General features: G+C 55.3%; 7 protein-coding genes and 1 non-coding gene across 8 annotated transcripts; 4 read left to right on the top strand and 4 right to left on the bottom strand.

Annotated features, from left to right (window-relative positions):
- Nucleotides 1-183: 183 nt before the first annotated feature.
- On the top strand, nucleotides 184-3,196 carry VDAG_04244 (uncharacterized protein; the record flags this gene model as incomplete). The annotated part of the gene is made up of 3 exons (XM_009650691.1): nucleotides 184-1,044; nucleotides 1,108-1,414; nucleotides 1,467-3,196. The coding sequence occupies 3 exons, from the start codon at nucleotides 184-186 to the stop codon at nucleotides 3,194-3,196; spliced, it is 2,898 nt and encodes a 965-aa protein (XP_009648986.1).
- A 216-nt stretch (nucleotides 3,197-3,412) lies between these two features.
- On the bottom strand, nucleotides 3,413-6,052 carry VDAG_04245 (serine/threonine-protein kinase nak1; the record flags this gene model as incomplete). The annotated part of the gene is made up of 1 exon (XM_009650692.1): nucleotides 3,413-6,052. One exon carries the CDS (start codon nucleotides 6,050-6,052, stop codon nucleotides 3,413-3,415), a length of 2,640 nt encoding a protein of 879 aa, XP_009648987.1.
- Nucleotides 6,053-6,459: 407 nt separating this feature from the next.
- Nucleotides 6,460-7,688, bottom strand: VDAG_04246 (uncharacterized protein). Its single transcript, XM_009650693.1, has 2 exons — nucleotides 7,102-7,688; nucleotides 6,460-7,052 (listed from the first exon to the last, which is right to left on the bottom strand). Exons 1-2 carry the CDS (start codon nucleotides 7,498-7,500, stop codon nucleotides 6,588-6,590), a joined length of 864 nt encoding a protein of 287 aa, XP_009648988.1. The 5' UTR covers nucleotides 7,501-7,688; the 3' UTR covers nucleotides 6,460-6,587.
- A 338-nt stretch (nucleotides 7,689-8,026) lies between these two features.
- VDAG_04247 (NADH-ubiquinone oxidoreductase 49 kDa subunit) lies at nucleotides 8,027-9,762 on the top strand (the record flags this gene model as incomplete). The annotated part of the gene is made up of 3 exons (XM_009650694.1): nucleotides 8,027-8,895; nucleotides 8,952-9,693; nucleotides 9,746-9,762. Exons 1-3 carry the CDS (start codon nucleotides 8,236-8,238, stop codon nucleotides 9,760-9,762), a joined length of 1,419 nt encoding a protein of 472 aa, XP_009648989.1. The 5' UTR covers nucleotides 8,027-8,235.
- Nucleotides 9,763-10,289: 527 nt separating this feature from the next.
- VDAG_04248 (ubiquinone biosynthesis monooxygenase COQ6) lies at nucleotides 10,290-11,827 on the bottom strand (the record flags this gene model as incomplete). The annotated part of the gene is made up of 2 exons (XM_009650695.1): nucleotides 10,290-11,590; nucleotides 11,647-11,827. 2 exons carry the CDS (start codon nucleotides 11,825-11,827, stop codon nucleotides 10,290-10,292), a joined length of 1,482 nt encoding a protein of 493 aa, XP_009648990.1.
- A 584-nt stretch (nucleotides 11,828-12,411) lies between these two features.
- On the top strand, nucleotides 12,412-14,574 carry VDAG_04249 (uncharacterized protein; the record flags this gene model as incomplete). Its single annotated transcript, XM_009650696.1, has 2 exons — nucleotides 12,412-13,859; nucleotides 13,941-14,574. 2 exons carry the CDS (start codon nucleotides 12,412-12,414, stop codon nucleotides 14,572-14,574), a joined length of 2,082 nt encoding a protein of 693 aa, XP_009648991.1.
- Nucleotides 14,575-14,905: 331 nt separating this feature from the next.
- VDAG_20137 lies at nucleotides 14,906-15,005 on the top strand. Its single transcript has one exon. It is a non-coding gene; the product is annotated as a tRNA-Ala (tRNA).
- A 572-nt stretch (nucleotides 15,006-15,577) lies between these two features.
- On the bottom strand, nucleotides 15,578-16,560 carry VDAG_04250 (ATP synthase subunit 4; the record flags this gene model as incomplete). Its single annotated transcript, XM_009650697.1, has 4 exons — nucleotides 15,578-15,603; nucleotides 15,668-15,890; nucleotides 15,990-16,441; nucleotides 16,530-16,560. The coding sequence occupies 4 exons, from the start codon at nucleotides 16,558-16,560 to the stop codon at nucleotides 15,578-15,580; spliced, it is 732 nt and encodes a 243-aa protein (XP_009648992.1).
- Between the last annotated feature and the right edge of the window lie 256 nt (nucleotides 16,561-16,816).

Raw genomic sequence — 16,816 nt, forward strand, 5'->3', positions numbered from 1 at the left:
GGTCAACCTCACTGCCGTTTGACGAAGTCACAGCTCGTCTTGTACAACAAGATACACCACAAGAGCTGCTTCTTTCCGAGATCTCGAGACTCTACCATAACTTTGCGCAATGATATCCGCGCACGTATCTCAAACACGAGTCAAATCACGAGCCACGCTGTTACACACTATCTAAAACAAGCCATGGACGATTTCTTGACACCAGTCAGCCAGACATATCTGAAGCCGAGGCCGTCTGGGTCTCCGTTCGGACTCTCTCCGTCGCCCAGCTCCGCTGATGAGGTCAACAAGCTCAAAACTTCATCTTCGGATGGCACAGTTCTCGAGAAGCTGATGAGCCAACCGGACTATGACACCTTGATCTCAGCCCTCAAGCTGGCAAGTCGCAACAACAAGACCGCAGATCCGACCTCCGAATCTGCCCGGGTCATCCAAGTTCTAGTCTCTGAGATTATCCCGAACTACTGGCCGATTCTTAGGGATGGAGATGCTGAGAATCTATCCCTTCTGTTGAGATGTCTCCGTAACCTCACGGGTGTCAATGCTCTTGTTGCACGGGCCAAGGCATTGACACAGGAATCCAAGGCTGATGGACAATCAGTCAAGAGACCCGACATAGCCATGAATCTCGATATTCTGCTTCAAGTCGTCACAAAAATTCTCGACGGAGATCTGCAGTTGATGGCGCTTTGGTCATCAGGTCTGCCGCATCTAGATAATCCCATTCGGAGGAAGGCTATGGCCCATGAGCTGGTGAGCTTCTTCGCTGGGGGAAAGTTGGTCTCCATCGCAGCCGAGGCACAGTCCATCATTCAGAAGGAGCTTTCCGCTTACAAGAATGCCTGGGTGTCAGATGGATTGCTCTATAGCAAGTGGCTAGGAAGAAGCATTGTGGCTTGGATGTCAGACGGCCCATCATCCGATGATGAAAAGCTATGTGCTGAGTTATTTGTTCGCGGACTCCGGCTAGGATACTCGGAGCATTTGAACAAACATCTTATTCAAGATCTTCTCCTAGGTCCGGATGCCAGCACAAACGCCTTCGTGCGTCTTTTTGGCCACCTCTCGCAGCTTGAGCAAAAACGCATGCTTTACGCGGTTGTCAAGTACCTTGCAGACACATACTTGAATCCATTGGGCTCATCCGAGTCCCCTGAGGCGAGAAAGAAAATATCGGCAGCTGCCGGTGTTCTCGGAAAACTTGTGGCGAATAACGAAAGCAGAATGAACCATCTCGTCTTGTGGCTCACAAACTCTACTGGTGCAGGACTCGGCGAGGCCATCGGCATCCGACGAGCCGTCGTGGCCGCCGTCGGAAAAGACAAGGAGTGCACAAGTCAGGTCCTGGAGAAGAGTCTCAGCCAATTCGGTGACCAGCTCTATATCAAGCACTCGCCTATGCTACAACAAGAAGGTACCAGTCCAAAAGAGGCCTGCAGTCTACCAGCCGAGCTGACCTGGTTTAGCACACGCCCAAGTATTGCTCCTAACCGCGGGCTACGTCCATCGAGCTTCGGCCGTGAAGCTGAAGATGATTATGAGATCCGGAAGTTACCTTCAAACAATCTCGAACCGCTTAAACTCGACTCAGGCTAAGGCTAGACTACTCGGCATGGCGATCGGCGAGGCGTTGTCTTCATTGTCAGACACGAATCAGAACAAGCTCGACTTCAAGACTGATGAAATGGACAGCGAGGAAGCAAAGTGGTACAAGTCACTGCCGACAACGGCCGATGAAGTCGGTCCAGTCGAGCCTCTAGTCTCAGCCTCAGCTTTGAAGCCCGTGGAATCAGATTTCAAGCCAGCGGCAGCTAAACCAATTACCCGGCGGGCTTTACCTCCTAGGAACACTGGATTTATTATCGAAGAGGTCGAAGACTCTTCTGAGAGCGAAGACGATGACCTCATGGTGTACAATAAGCCAGATGACGACGCTGAGGATTCCGACGAAGATGCTACCCTTGTCCGGAGGGACAAGCCTAAAGCTCCCGTGTACATCCGCGACCTTATCACATATCTTCGAGACGACAATAATTATGACAAGCAAAAGTTGGCTCTAGAAACATCCCCTTCATTGATCAGGCGAAAGGCCAACTTCGGCTCCGAGGTCAGCGCTCACGCCGATGAGCTTGCGTCCCAACTAGTAGGTATTCAGGACAAATTTGACATTGCCAATTTTTACGAGCTCCGTCTACAAAGCATGATAGCTCTCATAGTCGCACAGCCGAAGGTGATGGCTCCCTGGTTCGCCAAGACACTTTATGATGGCGACTACTCCATTTCTCAACGAGCATCCATTCTGATCGTGCTTGGCCTCAGTGCCAGAGAACTATCAGGGCACGACACCTCAGAGTTCGCCGCTGCTGCTTCTTTCCCATCAAAGCGTCTGCCTGAACGCATGGAGAGGATGTACCTAGAAGAAGCATCTGTCCATGCAAACCGACTGGAGGCTGGCTCAGGGTCCAATCTGAAAGCGATCCCGGCAACAGCTCTGGACAGCATCGCCCAGGATCTCACCTCTTCTTTCCTCGCTCCTTTGGCAGCCAATGCCGCCGATGCAGCTACAGGTCCAGACGTTCTCAAGCTATCATCGTTCACCTCGCGTCTAAACGCTCAGGGGCAACCTAAATCGACCGCCAAGCCAAAGCCGCGACTCCGCTCCATCCCCAACACGATTGCCTCCCTGATTGCTACCAACTTCTTCTTCCCCTTGACGGCTCGCCTTCAGCACGCCCTTCGCTCGCCAGCCTCCCATCGGCGCAACGCTCCTCTCTTCCAATCGCACCTTCTTTCTCTGTACCTCAAGACCCTTGCCGTCCTCATACACGCGGCCGGTCCCTCGACCCTTGCTCTCCCGCAGATGACCGCCGAGCTCTGGAACCTGATCCTTGGTCTGCGCACACAGGCAGCTCCCGATCTTCCCACGACGCACGCCCTGCTCATTGCCCTCGCTGCCATGTTCGAAGTCAATGCCGCCGGGTCCTCTGATGGCCTTCGCAAGCTCTGCGCCGACATGCCCCGCGAGATCGTTGAGACGCAGGAGTGGGTGTCCGGCGTCTTCAATGGCACCCGCGGCGACGACGGCGGTCAGGAGAACCAAGTCAAGATGCTGTCGGCCGGCGTGCTCATCACGCTGCAAGAAGCTATGGAGCGCCACCGCGCGCTGTTGATGGGAGACATGATCGGGTTTACATAGGACGAATTCAGAGACCGAAAACAATAATGTCATTCTAATAGAACTTCGCTAACGCCTCGCCTGTATTGGTACTCATTCCTCTTATGCTCAGCAGGCCTTCTGCAGCACAGTAGTAAGACAGTGTTTGTGATGGCATGGCGGTTACCCCTGGAAGCGCCGGCGACATGTCCATGCAGATGATACACGAGAAAGAGAGACTTTTTCCTAGCTCCTTTCTCACCGTCTCGCTCCTTCACCGCCATCGAATCCCGGATTTCGAACAGGCATGGCGGAGAGATACTGGTTCATAAACGCCAGATGCTCGCCCAAACTCATCGTCATGCGCCTCAGCTCTTCTTTCACTTCCTCGGCGTCTGCCTGGCCTTGCATGGCCCGGACTGACGGCGGCGCCGGCGCCGGCGGCATGGGCGATTCGTCTTGCTTGTTGCCTTCTTGTGCCGCCGGGGAGGGCCCTGTGTGGACAGACCGCATGGTCTGCGGGGTAAGGAACTCGCCACTGTTGTCCGGATATGAGGGGCCCGCAAAACCGGTCGTGTCGAGCCGCAGGCCAGAAGTCGTGCTGCTGGCGCCAAGACTGCTGATGCTGCTGCCGTTACTCGGACGCATGCGGTGAGACATTGACGAGTCGGGACGCGGACCATCTGTGATGGCGAGGCCTGCGAGACCGTTGGAAAACTCCTCGTTTCCTTTAGGAATAGCGGACATGAAGTTGGAGTCATCAGACACGTAGATCGAGGGTTCTCGGTTAGAGGAAGGGACATAGAGAGAGGCGTGACGCTCCAAGTCAAATGGGTTTGCCAGGCTCATCTCCGAGCCAGTAACCGAGGCGACGTCAGAATTGGCCGTTGAAGGGCGCGTGAGTTCTGGCATGCTCATATCGAGGTCGATGAGGCTGCTGACCGATTCACGACTGGCCTGTATGCCGAGTTGAGGATCAATCTCGCTCATATCGAGATCGATGAGACTGTTGATCGACTCGCGACTGTTGCCCTGACTAGGTGGCAGAGCAACAGTGCCCATATCAAGATCAATCAGACTGCTGACTGATTCTCGCATGCTGGCTTGAGTACTCGGCCTCGGCACACTGAGGTCCGCTTCTCTGTAGTTAGGCACGGTGAGTGGTTCGGTGGCCTGGTGGAGGAGCTGCGGCCGGTTCGATGAGCCGGGTGTTGTTCGTTCATCGTTGAAGGGAAATCGCGACATCTCAGGATTTGCTGAAGCTGGGGCGGCCATGGAAGGGAATTTCCAGTCCCGCGTTCTCCGGTTAGGGTTCACGTCTGCCGGGTCACTGAGCGGTGGGTTGCTGTAATCGTGACTGGGTTCTCCATGGAGCTCAACTGATATTCGCGGTTCGCCAGCCCTGATTGTGTTCATATCGACATAATTTGATAGTTCGGTCCCGTTTAGTGATGCATCAAGGTCAATGAGCGACTCTCGTACTGCTGTTGCTTGGGCCGAATCGTCTCTGAGGGGCAAATCAGACGTTGGGGGGGGTTCAGGTAGCCCGTAGTAGGCGCGAGAATTTTCTTGATAATTCGTGATGGTGTTCGGGTCAAAAACCTTTTCCAGAGGGACTTTCATGGCAGCTAATTGTCGAGGGGGTGGCCTTCTTCGTGACCTTGGTTTGGATGCTTGAGGTTGCATCATATGACCGGGGTCAAAATCAACGCCAGATCCGTAGACATCGAAGACGGCTTGCGTGTCAGGATCTTGAAAAACTTCTTGGTCGAATGCCAAAGTGGTGCTGAAGTTCCACTCGTCATTGGCAAGGGCAGTCGATGATAGTTCCGACATGTCCATATCTGAAGGACCTTGCGCGCCTCCTGGGGCAAAAAGCGACCTACGAATACCGCCTTGAGACTCCCAAAGCTTGTAGCCTTTAACGAGCATGGCGAGGCTCGAGCCGGGATATTGCTGTGCCGAGTTGCGAATGTATGGGTGATCTTGCACTTGTTCAATGGTTGGACGCTTCTTGGGATCCTCTTGGAGACAGAATGCCACCATGTCCCTCAATTGGCTCGAGTATTGGTCGCCTTGTAGCCGAGGCGCGTGCGACTTGAGGTGGTTTCCGAGCTGGTACATATCAAAGCCAGCCATGACATTGGGCGGCAGGCCCGAGGCTACCTCGTAAACCAACGATCCAAAGGCCCAGATATCAACCTCGGTACCATAGGAAGTATTCTGGTCAAAGAGCTCGGGTGCCATCCAGTGCGGCGTGCCAATAAAGGTAGAACGCTTATCGAACTTGGTCTCAATGATACCTGCGACGCCAAAATCGCACAATTGCACACCCCCAGTCTCGGTAATCAGGACGTTGGCGCATTTGATGTCGCGATGAATGATGCCTTGTCGGTGAACCCAAAAAACTGCTTCCGAAACCTCCCGTAAAATAGGGATAATCCATTTCTCCTGCAGACCACCCGGTGCAGTTGGTCTCATAAGTGTTGCCACGCTACCGCCGGCGCAATACTCAGTAATCATCCACATGGATTGGCCGACGGCGAGCGCATCAATGACGACGTTGATGTTTTTAGCGCCACTGTCACTGAGGAGCTTGAGAGCGTTGATCTCCGCCATGACCTCCCGAAATGTGTCGGCAAGCTTGGGGTTCTGGGTGTCGCTCTCTTCAATATCGATGATCTTGACAGCGACAAGCATCTTCGTCGTCAGATCAGTTGCCGTATAAACGCGCCCGAAGCTGCCTTTGCCGATGAGCTCTTTCAACAGATAGGGAGGTGGATCTTTGCCATTTTCGGCAGACTGCTTGTCTACAGTTGCTTGCATCTTCTTCGCATCCTCAAAGGCTTTCCGCTTGATGTCCGGCAACCAGGACCCACGTGGTTGAAGAGTCGCCATGATGATAGGTGGTAGCCCAATCTAGGGCACGCCGTGTGGAAGCACCCAGATGGGGCTCGGAGTATTGGCGCCGTCGAGCAGTCAGGGTTCCGGTCGCGATAGGAAATCTCCAGATGATGAAGGTGTCATGTTGAGAGCAGCGTGTTTGAGTTGAGAGGATGAGAAGGTCAGGAGCGCTCAAGCCTCGATGCGACACACAGGGGCACACTGAGTCTCGTGAACCAATCAAGTGAGTTTCTCAGGCGCCACACGCATAAAAGGTGGGTCACTCTTCTCAGCACACAGACCAAGCATACCTGATACATTCATATCAACTTAACCAACATATCAGTCCCTGGCCGGTAGAGAAGAGACCGTCGACGAGACTTTGGTCCTGGTCGTCATTAATCATCATGCAAAACATTTCTATCGGTAACAGAAGTTTTTGTCGTATTGTTTCTTTGAAACTCAGATCGGCGGGGTATCTTTTAGTGCTTCGCGTGTCAAATGCAGTCTCCAGAGTCAACCTATCGTAAGGTACCTTAGGGGTATGTGCTCACCCAGTCAGCCAGCGTCGCCACCACGGCTTCTGAGCAGCAGACTCCTCTATATCCCCTTTGTCCTTCTCGTTTCCCTGCGTCCTATTCTTGAAATCGCGAGGACTTTCGAACTCCGATGCCTTCATCGACCACAGCCCAAGCTTCTTAGCTTTCGCCTTCGCTTCGGCCGCCTTGTAGATGCTCTCCTTGCCACCCCACTCCACGCCGCTCTTGGCTTCATACGTGGTAGCAAGACCTTGCTTCAACATTTCGAGGCCAACATCCTTCTTGAAGAAAGGCTGTCTTGTCGATACCGTTGCCACGATGCGATTGTACTGGTCTCGCTTATGGAGATGAGCCCGTACGCGGCGATGGAGGATGTACTTTGAGAGATGAGCTTGTGCCTCCGCAGCGAAGGGCTGACCAGGGCGTCCGAAATGAGGTCCCTCGGGCGCGTCGATGCCGGCCAGACGAATGGAAATCTAGCGAATTGTCAGTGGCCCCTTGCGACATGCTCCGTGCTACACCTACAGTTTCTCCCTTCAGGTTAGATCGTCCTTCTGGGATCTTCCGAAGCCATCCCCAGCCTGCGAGTTTCCCTCCTGGTGTGTGATACAAGTGGAAACCATCACCATCTCCCACGCTCGTGACTCTACCCAGGAGGCTTCTTTTGCGAAAAAAGTTCTCTTGGATGCTGGCGGCACCAGCGAAGCGGCGCAAGTAAGACTGGTAGAACATGAAGGCTGCCAGGGAGCCGACGGCGGTCAAGAAGACGGGAGCCCATTCCTTAGCGGCCTGGAGCGGAGGGTCTGGTTTGGGAAGCAAACTGTTCCATGACTTTGCTGGCTCTCTGCCCTCAGCCTTGTTGTCCCTGGGTTTCTGAGGCAGTGGTGCTTCAGATGAGCTGGAGGGTCCAAATGGCCATGGCATGGTTCAGAACTTAGGCAGGAGAGGATTTCGACCGTTGCCAGCCTGCTCAAGCAGTGATGAGTGGTCTTTTAGACCAAACAACCCGTCAGTCGGCAATCTGGCTAATCTTTTTAGCAGGCGCAAATGGCCAGCAGTCGAATGATTGGCGGCACAGCTCAGTTATTGATTTATACGATCGAACGGAAGATGGCGAGTGAAGGTGGCTCTGCACGGACATCGAACTGTTGACTGTGCGCAGTGCCCGTTTGAACGACAAGATATACTGTATGGCGTCCAGAACACAGTGTGGATAAGCGATCATCCATATTCGGTGCCAGAGGCTAGCCATAATTCAGTGAAATGTAAGCCATATGCACAATTGATAGACAACAATACGAACCCCAATTGAGGGCAAGTCCTGTCTCTTGGAGGTGCTCGGTTCAAGCACATCTTGAAGTGGATCCTACCAAAAGTGCTTACTGGCAGTGCGCGAATGTCGGCATTTGGCACGGTTCTGTCGGCTCAGACTCGGAAGAAACTTGTCGTTGCGCCACTGTCCAATCAGCAGCAGCTGATTTCTTCGACATTGCTAGCTTTCCCGCCAGGTAGATGACGGCCATATCGCACAATACCACGCCGACAACCCCCCATCATCAGTCAAGCTCGCCACCGTCAGCGGCATAGTCGAAGAGGCTCAATTGAGGGGGCTCATCTCCTCGATCCTTCCACAAACACCCTCTCCACTCTGCGACCACAATGGCAAGCCTCTATCGCCTCGCCGGCCACAGCGCCAAGCGGTTATGCCTCCGACCAGCCGCGACGACCTCCCTCGCCGCCCGCCCTTTGTCTACGACGGCATTCCGAAAATACGCCCAGCCCTCGCCGGAGTTTCAGGGACTAAGGCTCGTGCCCGTCGACACTGACTTCAACCACCCTGCCGATCCCTACGCCGCCGTAAACCACAAGGGCACCGACCATGGCCCGGCGAAAGACGGCATCGAGGACAAGAAGGTCAGGCACTACACTGTCAACTTCGGCCCCCAGCATCCCGCCGCCCACGGCGTGTTGCGTCTGATTCTTGAGATCAATGGCGAGGAGATTGTCCGCGCCGATCCTCACGTCGGTCTGCTCCACCGTGGCACGGAGAAGCTCATCGAGTACAAGACGTACCTCCAGGCTCTTCCCTACTTCGACCGTCTCGACTACGTCTCCATGATGACGAACGAGCAGTGCTTCTCTCTGGCCGTTGAAAAGCTTCTGAACATCGAAATCCCCGACCGCGCGAAATGGATCCGCACCCTGTTCGGCGAGATCACCCGAGTCCTGAACCACCTCATGTCCGTCCTGTCCCACGCCATGGACGTTGGCGCTTTGACACCTTTCCTTTGGGGCTTTGAGGAGCGTGAGAAGCTCATGGTAGGTTGACCTTCCGGTGTAAATACCCGTGAGAACGGTGGATTGACTTGTTGCAGGAATTCTACGAGCGCGTCTCCGGTGCCCGTCTGCACGCTGCCTACGTTCGCCCTGGTGGCGTTCACCAGGATATCCCCGTCGGCCTGCTCGACGATATCTACCAGTGGGCCACGCAGTTTGGCGACAGGCTCGACGAGACTGAGGAGATGCTGACTGACAACCGAATCTGGCTTCAGCGTCTGCAGGGTGTCGGTGTCGTCAGCGCCGCCGAGGCGTTGAACCTCTCCTTCACCGGCCCCATGCTCCGCGGATCTGGTGTTCCTTGGGATATCCGCAAGAGCCAGCCTTACGACGCCTACGACCAGGTTGAGTTCGACGTGCCCGTCGGAGTCCGCGGCGACTGCTACGACCGTTACCTCGTCCGCATGGAGGAGTTCCGCCAGTCCCTTCGCATTATCCACCAGTGCCTGAACAAGATGCCCGCCGGCCCCGTCCGTGTCGAGGACTACAAGGTCTCCCCTCCCCCCCGTGCCGCCATGAAGGAGAACATGGAGGCCCTCATCCACCACTTCCTCCTCTACACCAAGGGTTACGCTGTGCCCCCTGGTGAGACTTACTCCGCCATCGAGGCCCCCAAGGGCGAGATGGGTGTCTTCGTTGTCAGCGACGGTAGTGAGAGGCCATACCGCGTCCACATTCGTGCTCCTGGATTTGCCCATCTTGCTGGCTTCGACCATGTCTGCAAGGGCCACATGTTGGCTGATGCCGTCGCCGTTATCGGTACGATGGATCTGGTGTTCGGTACGTTTTTCCGTTTCTGTAAATGTTTGCCTCCTGCTAACGTGGCCCACAGGCGAGGTCGATCGGTAGACGTAGGGCGAGGTGGTAAAAGAAATTTCGAGATCGTAAGGTCTGTTCCGTTTGTACTTGTAGGCTGGAAGGAGAAGGTGCATCGCCGTATATATCTCATTCTGTTGCTTCACATCGTTCTGTCCGTCTACGCACGTACCGAGTTGCCTTCTTGACGCGTGGCAAAGTTGATGGTTCTCTTTCGATTGAGTGACCGTCATTGTTCTCATGCGACTGTTCGTGAGCTCCAGCAATTACATATGTCGTGTCTCATGCCTATAGTCTCGACTCTATATACCCAAGCAAACCATACACCCACGAGGATGTGTACGCTTAATATGTACAGAGAGGGCTTGTGTCTGTTTACAATCTATGAGGTGGTTTCGCTGTCTACAGTACAGTGCCGTATAATGCACAAGGGGGTTCGCCTCAAGAAAGGAAGTATGTGTTATGCGAGTAGACCTGAACATCAAATCCCACGGTCGTAGTAGAACAAGATTTACAATTGATACAAAATTATACAGCAATACATGGCAGGAGCTTACGTCCTAGATAAACCTAGCTCCACTGCCCGCCGCCTGATCCATGATGAACTTCTTGAGAGGGCCCGCGGCATTGACAGCGTTCAGGCCTAGAGAGCGGAGGTGCACCAGCGGCCCGCTCTCAACAGAGTACAACTTGTGCAGCTTGTCGCAAACACCGAGAAGGACATGATTGGCAGCGTACCGCTCCGAATTGTACGTCTCAAGCGACAGGGACGAGCCGATGTCCTGGCCGTGGGCAACGGCGTACTCGATCGTCTTCGCGAGGCTCTGGACGTCGCCCTGGCCCGAGTTGAGGCCTTGTCCGGCGAGAGGGTGGATCGTGTGAGCAGCATCACCGATGAGGGCCACGCGCTCCCCAATGTAGGTGTCTGCGTGGCGGAGTTTCAGCGGGAAGGACGCAATCGTGCCCTCTTGCACGCCGACTGCAGTTTGGGGGATGGCCGCAACATCAACGGGCGTGTGGTCCAGCCTCCACTGCAGCTCCTCGTCTTGACCGGATGACGTAGTGTGCATGAATTTGACATCCACGGGGCTCAGGCGGAAAGCCGCATTAACCAGCGCGATAAAGTCCTTCGGAGCCAGGCTCTTCAGCAGCGCGGCGTTGGCAGGCGTCGTCGACCAGACGAGGGTCGAGTATTTGCCTGGCAGAGGGAGCATGGCCACGGGGCCAGTTGGTAGGAAGCGTTGATACGCCGTCTTGTTGTAGTCGCCGCCCCAGCCATCACCTTCCATCTCCAGCGTCGCCACGACTCCGTGCCTCTCGTAGTCCCAGCCGCGACTCTTGATGTCCGCGAAGGAGCGGACAGGGCTGTTTGCGCCGTCAGCGCCAACGAGAAGTCTCGCGTGCAACTGCTTGCCACCCTCAAGGTGGACTACGGGCCATTGGCTGAGGTCCAGCTCCTCAGTCTCCTCTCCTAGAGTGATATCCTGCACTTTGGCGGCGTCAAAGACAGAGACACCACCGAGCTCCTCCAACCGCTTAAGAAGACCCGAAGTCAGATTGAGGTTCTCGCACATGTAGGCAATCGTCTTGCCGCCAGAAGTGACGGAATCTGGCGTCCAGTCAAACTCGATGCGCGCATCAGTGACACCGTCCCAGACCTGCATCTCCTGATACGCCTGGATACGCTCGCGCTTCATGTGGCTCCATGCACCTATCGAGTTGAGATATTGCGCAGAGGTAGGCGTGAGAGAACTGCAACGGTTCGAGAATCGGTCGGCGGGAAGAGTCCAGTTGCGTGTCTTCGACAGGTCCTGGGCTTCGACAAGAGCGACGCGGAGGCGTGAAGTGGTAGGATTCGAGCCTGTCGAGGTCAGCAATACGATCAGGAACGAGAGTACGAAATTCTGATTTGCTTACGAAGGGCGGCGAGAAGACTTAGGCCAGCCGGCCCGCCTCCCACGCAGACGACATCGTAAATGTCAGGATTGGACGCGGCAGCTGTGGCGAAAGACCTCCTGTTTTGGGTAGCAGCACGTTGTGTACAGCTTCGGCACACAAAGCGAGGTCCTGCTATCAAGTGACGGGGATTGGAAGCCATTTTGGTGTCGTGAAAGCGAAGCCAAGAATCATGCCATCTCGGTACCACCAGAGTCGTGGTGATAGCATCTTCAGCAAAAGTCCAGAAGAGGCCTAGCGTGTCTAGCTCACGCTCAGACCACTCGGGGGCGGAACTTGACCCCTACGTCACCCCACCTTTCCGCCTACACCTCAGCAGTCATCGAAGCCGACTAACCCACCTACCGTACCTAGATTAGGACACCCCCGGGTTGCCACAGAGACAAGATAACAGCTCGCTTTCAGCAGGACAGCAATCGGACTTTCGAGTTTACAACAACTTGTGCCCCCGCCCTATGTACAGCCTCTGGCATCGTTTGCTCATCAACACCTTTTTTTTTTCCCTGGTGCTCGCTTAACTTGGTCGCAGAGCCGAGGCCAGATCTGTTGCGTGGTCGCATTCCTGCAGCCAGCAGCTCTATCCGCCGGCCCTCTTGCAGACGTTCATTCCTTTCTTTCACGGCTGTCATCGCCTGTCTCACCTCCCGCTATCGTCATCGTTCAAACCTGCCACACTCAAAACCCGACAGACGTTATCGACGTGCCGACTGACATAACGTCACCATCATGTCGGACGAGGCGTACGAGTACCTCCAGCCTGGGTTTGACCCCAAGTCGCTGACGGTACCACGGCTGCGCTCCATTTTGGTGGCGCACGACGTTCAGTACCCCGCGACGGCGAAGAAGCCGCAGCTCATCGACATTTTCAACGAAGGCGTTGTTCCGAAGGCCAAGAAGTTCCTCGACAAGCAAGCGCGCGCCAAGCGCTCGAGCATGGGCATTATCAACATGCCCAGAGGCGACTCCTACGACACGGCGTCCTTCGACGACGAAGACGTTGATCTGGCACCACCACCTCCACGCGAAACACGCTCTCGTTCACCGCGCAAGGCTTCGGCAAGGCTACGTCCAGAGGACTACGAAGACGAGCCTGCCCTGCCTCTCAGCCCTACCAAGCGCAAGGTTCGGGGCGCCAGTCGCCAACTGTCTCATCCGCCCGCAGACTTATATCCTACTGAGGCAGAGCCGCCTCGGTCCGTCCGGAGGAGCACACGAACGGTGACCCCTCAGGTCAAAGTCGAGGATGCAGAGGATGGATTCTTCAGTCTTAAAGAGACGGATGTCAACTTCTCCGCCGAGAACCCGTTCCAGAGCGGGAGCTCCCCGGCGCCTGCCTCCCGGCCCAGCAGCAGCCGCAGGCGAACAGCCGGGCATGACGCTCCGGCTACATTCAACGACGCCGGCGTACGACGTCGCACTGATGGTTACGAGCGGCCCAAGTCTGCTAAATCCAACAAGCCCATCCGGCACGAGATCGAATATGTATCTGAACTGGATGCTGGCGAGGAGTTTACTCCTGAAGAGCAAATTGAGTTGGAAATGGAAATAGCCATGAAGGGCGCCAACGGTCTGCTCGAGCAACGTCGACCTAAGCCAGCGAAGAAGCGCTCTGGTCTCAGGACACCTTTGATGGCGCTTGCAGTCACTCTGTTAGGAGCCTACGGTGGCTGGTATCGACAGGAGAAGATCGCCGTCGGTTACTGTGGCCTCGGCAGACCTGCAACTCTGATCATCCCCCCTGAGGTGTCAGTTCCCGATTGGATCGTCCCCTACATTGAGCCCCAGTGCGAGCGTTGCCCTCAACACGCCTACTGCTTCGAGGACTATACTGTGCGCTGTGATGACAACTTCATCATGAAGCCTCATCCCCTTTCGCTCGGCGGTCTGGTACCGCTGCCGCCCACCTGCGAGCCCGATGGCGAGAAGGTCAGGCGGATCAAGGCTGTTGCCGACAAGGCAGTTGAGGAGCTTCGTGAGAGGAGGGCCCAGTTTGAATGTGGCGATCTGGTTGACCAGACAGGTGAACATGAGGAGAGCCCGGCCATTGAGGAGGAGGAGCTCAAGTCGGCTATCAGTGAAAAGCGCAGCAAGAAGATGAACAAACAAGAGTTCGACGATCTTTGGGCAGCTGCTATCGGAGATATCAAGGACCGCGAGGAGGTTGAGGTCATCAAGTGAGTTGCCCCTCCATTTCCATACCTTTATCCCCACAGGCCTACCACACCCTACTCGACAATAGTATTCGTTCTGACCAGCATCACTAACCAGATCGGTCGCGCCGGAAGCAGACAAGCCGATTCCGCCGGCCTTCGAAACACCTACCTCTCGTCCACCTCTCTCGCTCGCCTTTCGATCAGCTGCGCGGCCAAGCGGTCCCTCCGGCTCGGATTGGCAAGATATCGACTCCCAGCTGGATCTCTAGCCGCCCTGGTGGCTTTGTATTTTTATTTGCGTGCGCGCTATCGATCCCACAAGGCTGAGGTCTCCCGGGTTCCGTCTCTTGTTGACTTGGTCCTCGCACGACTTGCATCGCAGAAGGAGCTTGGCGAAGAGGAGCTTGACGATCCTTGGCTGTTCCTGCCAAACCTACGAGACGACGTCCTCCGCTCTGTGCACTCGCTCAAGAGCCGGGATCGCATCTGGTCCCGAGTGAGAGCCGTCGTGGAGCAGAACAGCAATGTGCGTACAAGTCAGCGCGAGGGCCGCAGCGGCGAGGTCGGCCGCGCCTGGGAATGGATCGGGCCACTCACTGGCGATAGCGCAAGGAGGCGAAAGAGTGGGCGCGTGTCATTCGGGACTGGCGCTGTAACGGATGACGATCGGAAGGACGAAATGTCAGAGAAGTCAACGGCGCGTTCGACATGGCAGGAGTCGCGACCGATTTACTGAGATGGTTGGTGTATGGGACGCTTTCTTACAACACTAATTCTGCAGCCCTGATACGGCTCTGTGTCTTGTTTTCTTTGTAGTGATTATGCAGACGACGCCTGGATTGAAGCTAGGTCAATGATCGTTATTACATTTGGAAATTTCCATGATACTGGAGTGAACACCTCGGCAATATCTGTTCAACGTGGAACATCTTGGGCCCGTCAGTCATGGGCCCGATCTGGGCTTTGACTATCTCGGCCAGACCGAGTCGTAACCTGAAAGCCCTAGTCAACTCCACCTGCTGCGCTCTGAGACCCATGATCCCATCAGAATTGCGCACTTCCGCAACGGGCGATTGGTTTAGTGGTATAACGTCTGCTTAGCATCGAAGCGAGAAATCGTGAGATCCTACCTGCTGAAGGTCGCGCGTTCGATTCGCGCATTGTCCATTCTTTTTGCCTCCTCAGCGATCAACTGGGGTTTCAGTACTTTTGTACACATGCTGGATATCATCTGAAGTCTTTCTTTACAATATTAGCCGGGAGAGAATGGTCAAGCTTCTGGGTTGGATTACGTTAAGGCATCTCAAGGGTCAGAGCGCTGCAGGTGAGACTGTGAGTGTTTGGTGCTGTTGGCAGCCGATGTGCTCGGACATCGGAGCGGGAAGCGCGGCGGGAATATGTCATCGTGCTTCGAGACATTGTTGTGATTATAGTCAGTCCGAAAATTCCAGCTGCTTGTCTGTTGTGCCATGGGGCCTCATACCCATCAATTACGGTTCTGTTGCGCCAATGCGTAAAGCTTCATATATCAGGCATGAATGGCAGGTCATCAATTCAAGTCACGTCTCAAGGTTATCATAATGACGGCGAGCGACAGGCTGCTGGGCAGTCATTGCGGATTAAGTTCAAGTTTGTTGATTCGGCTAATGCACAGGTGTTTATAAACACATAGGGGATTCCCTCGTACAAAGGAAATCTTCCTCTCATGGAGTCTAAAGTTCGACGTAGAGGTTGGTTGTCTATTGGGCCTTGGAGGCGAGGAGCTCTGCGAAGGCATGGTCAGTTTTCGGGTGCTCGGAAGCAGTGTGTGTTTTGTGATAGGAACTCACTCTCGACATCAGTGATGCTCTGGGCGAGAACCTGCTGCAAAGCCTTGGGGCTCTCCAGCTCCTTCTGGACCTTGGCAATGATGCTCTCGGCGAGCTCCTTCTGCTGGCGCTGCTTGACCTGGCTCTCGTAGCGGACCCAAGAGTCGAGGACGGTCTTGGCCTCGGTAGCCAGAGCAGTCTTCTGCTCGAGCTCGAAAGCCTGGGCTTCGAGCTTGGCGGTCTCCTGTGACGGTGCATTAGCGGTCGGTTCAACTACGCGCGGTGCCTACCCCGCATCGGGGTTCATCACCCGTGTGCCTTGCGCCATCAGGACAGGTCGTACCTTGGAAACCTCGAACAGAGACTTGGTGATGTCGACGACGCCGGACATCTGCTTCACATCATCGATGCGGACCTGGACGGCCTTGGTGTGGTCGGTGCGAGCCTGGTCAAGGAGGCCCTTGATTTTGTTGCTCTGGGCATCCGCCCACTCGGAGTACATGGGACCACCGTACTTGATGAGAGCGCCCCAGACGGCGAGAAGGCAGAAAGCGACGACGGTCTCCTCGTTGACGACATAGTACTCGTTGCTGATGGCGTAGACACTGAGACCGGCAGTGGAGGACAGGATTGCTGTCTTGGAGAGCAGCGAGTTGCCGGGGAGGGAGTCGATGAGGGACTGGGCCTTCTTCTTAGGGTCCTCAGCAGGCACGCCGGAGACGTTGCGAGAGGAGGTAAGGGACGCGATGGCGGGCAGGGTGCGCCGGGCCACGGTCGGCCGGAGGAGGTTCGCTCCTAAACACGAGGCACGTCAGCGAGCCGATACTCGACGCGCGAGGGCCAATTGACCTCGCCGGGTGGTTCGGAAGGGAAGGAGACGTACCAGCAGCGCTTCTAGCCAAACGGGACGCCATTTTGAGATAATCTGGGGATGCGGATTGGGAGGCTTGAGGTCATTCGGAGCTCGCAGGGCAGGGAATGAGGTTGAGGTTTTTTGGATCGCGCTAGTTCGGGTAGGAGGAATCACGTGAGGCGGCTGACTGTTTTGCTCGATGGACGGGAATTTGCCGGGTGCTGGCGGACCGGCGCCTGCAGCTCATGTGGAGGATCCACTCTTCAGTACAGGATGGACGCTGGAAATTTTTGAGGTCTTGGCATCAAACGTCTGAA

This window comes from Verticillium dahliae, genomic scaffold (genome assembly GCF_000150675.1).
Source record: "Verticillium dahliae VdLs.17 supercont1.7 genomic scaffold, whole genome shotgun sequence".
NCBI classification, from domain to species: domain Eukaryota; kingdom Fungi; phylum Ascomycota; class Sordariomycetes; order Glomerellales; family Plectosphaerellaceae; genus Verticillium; species Verticillium dahliae.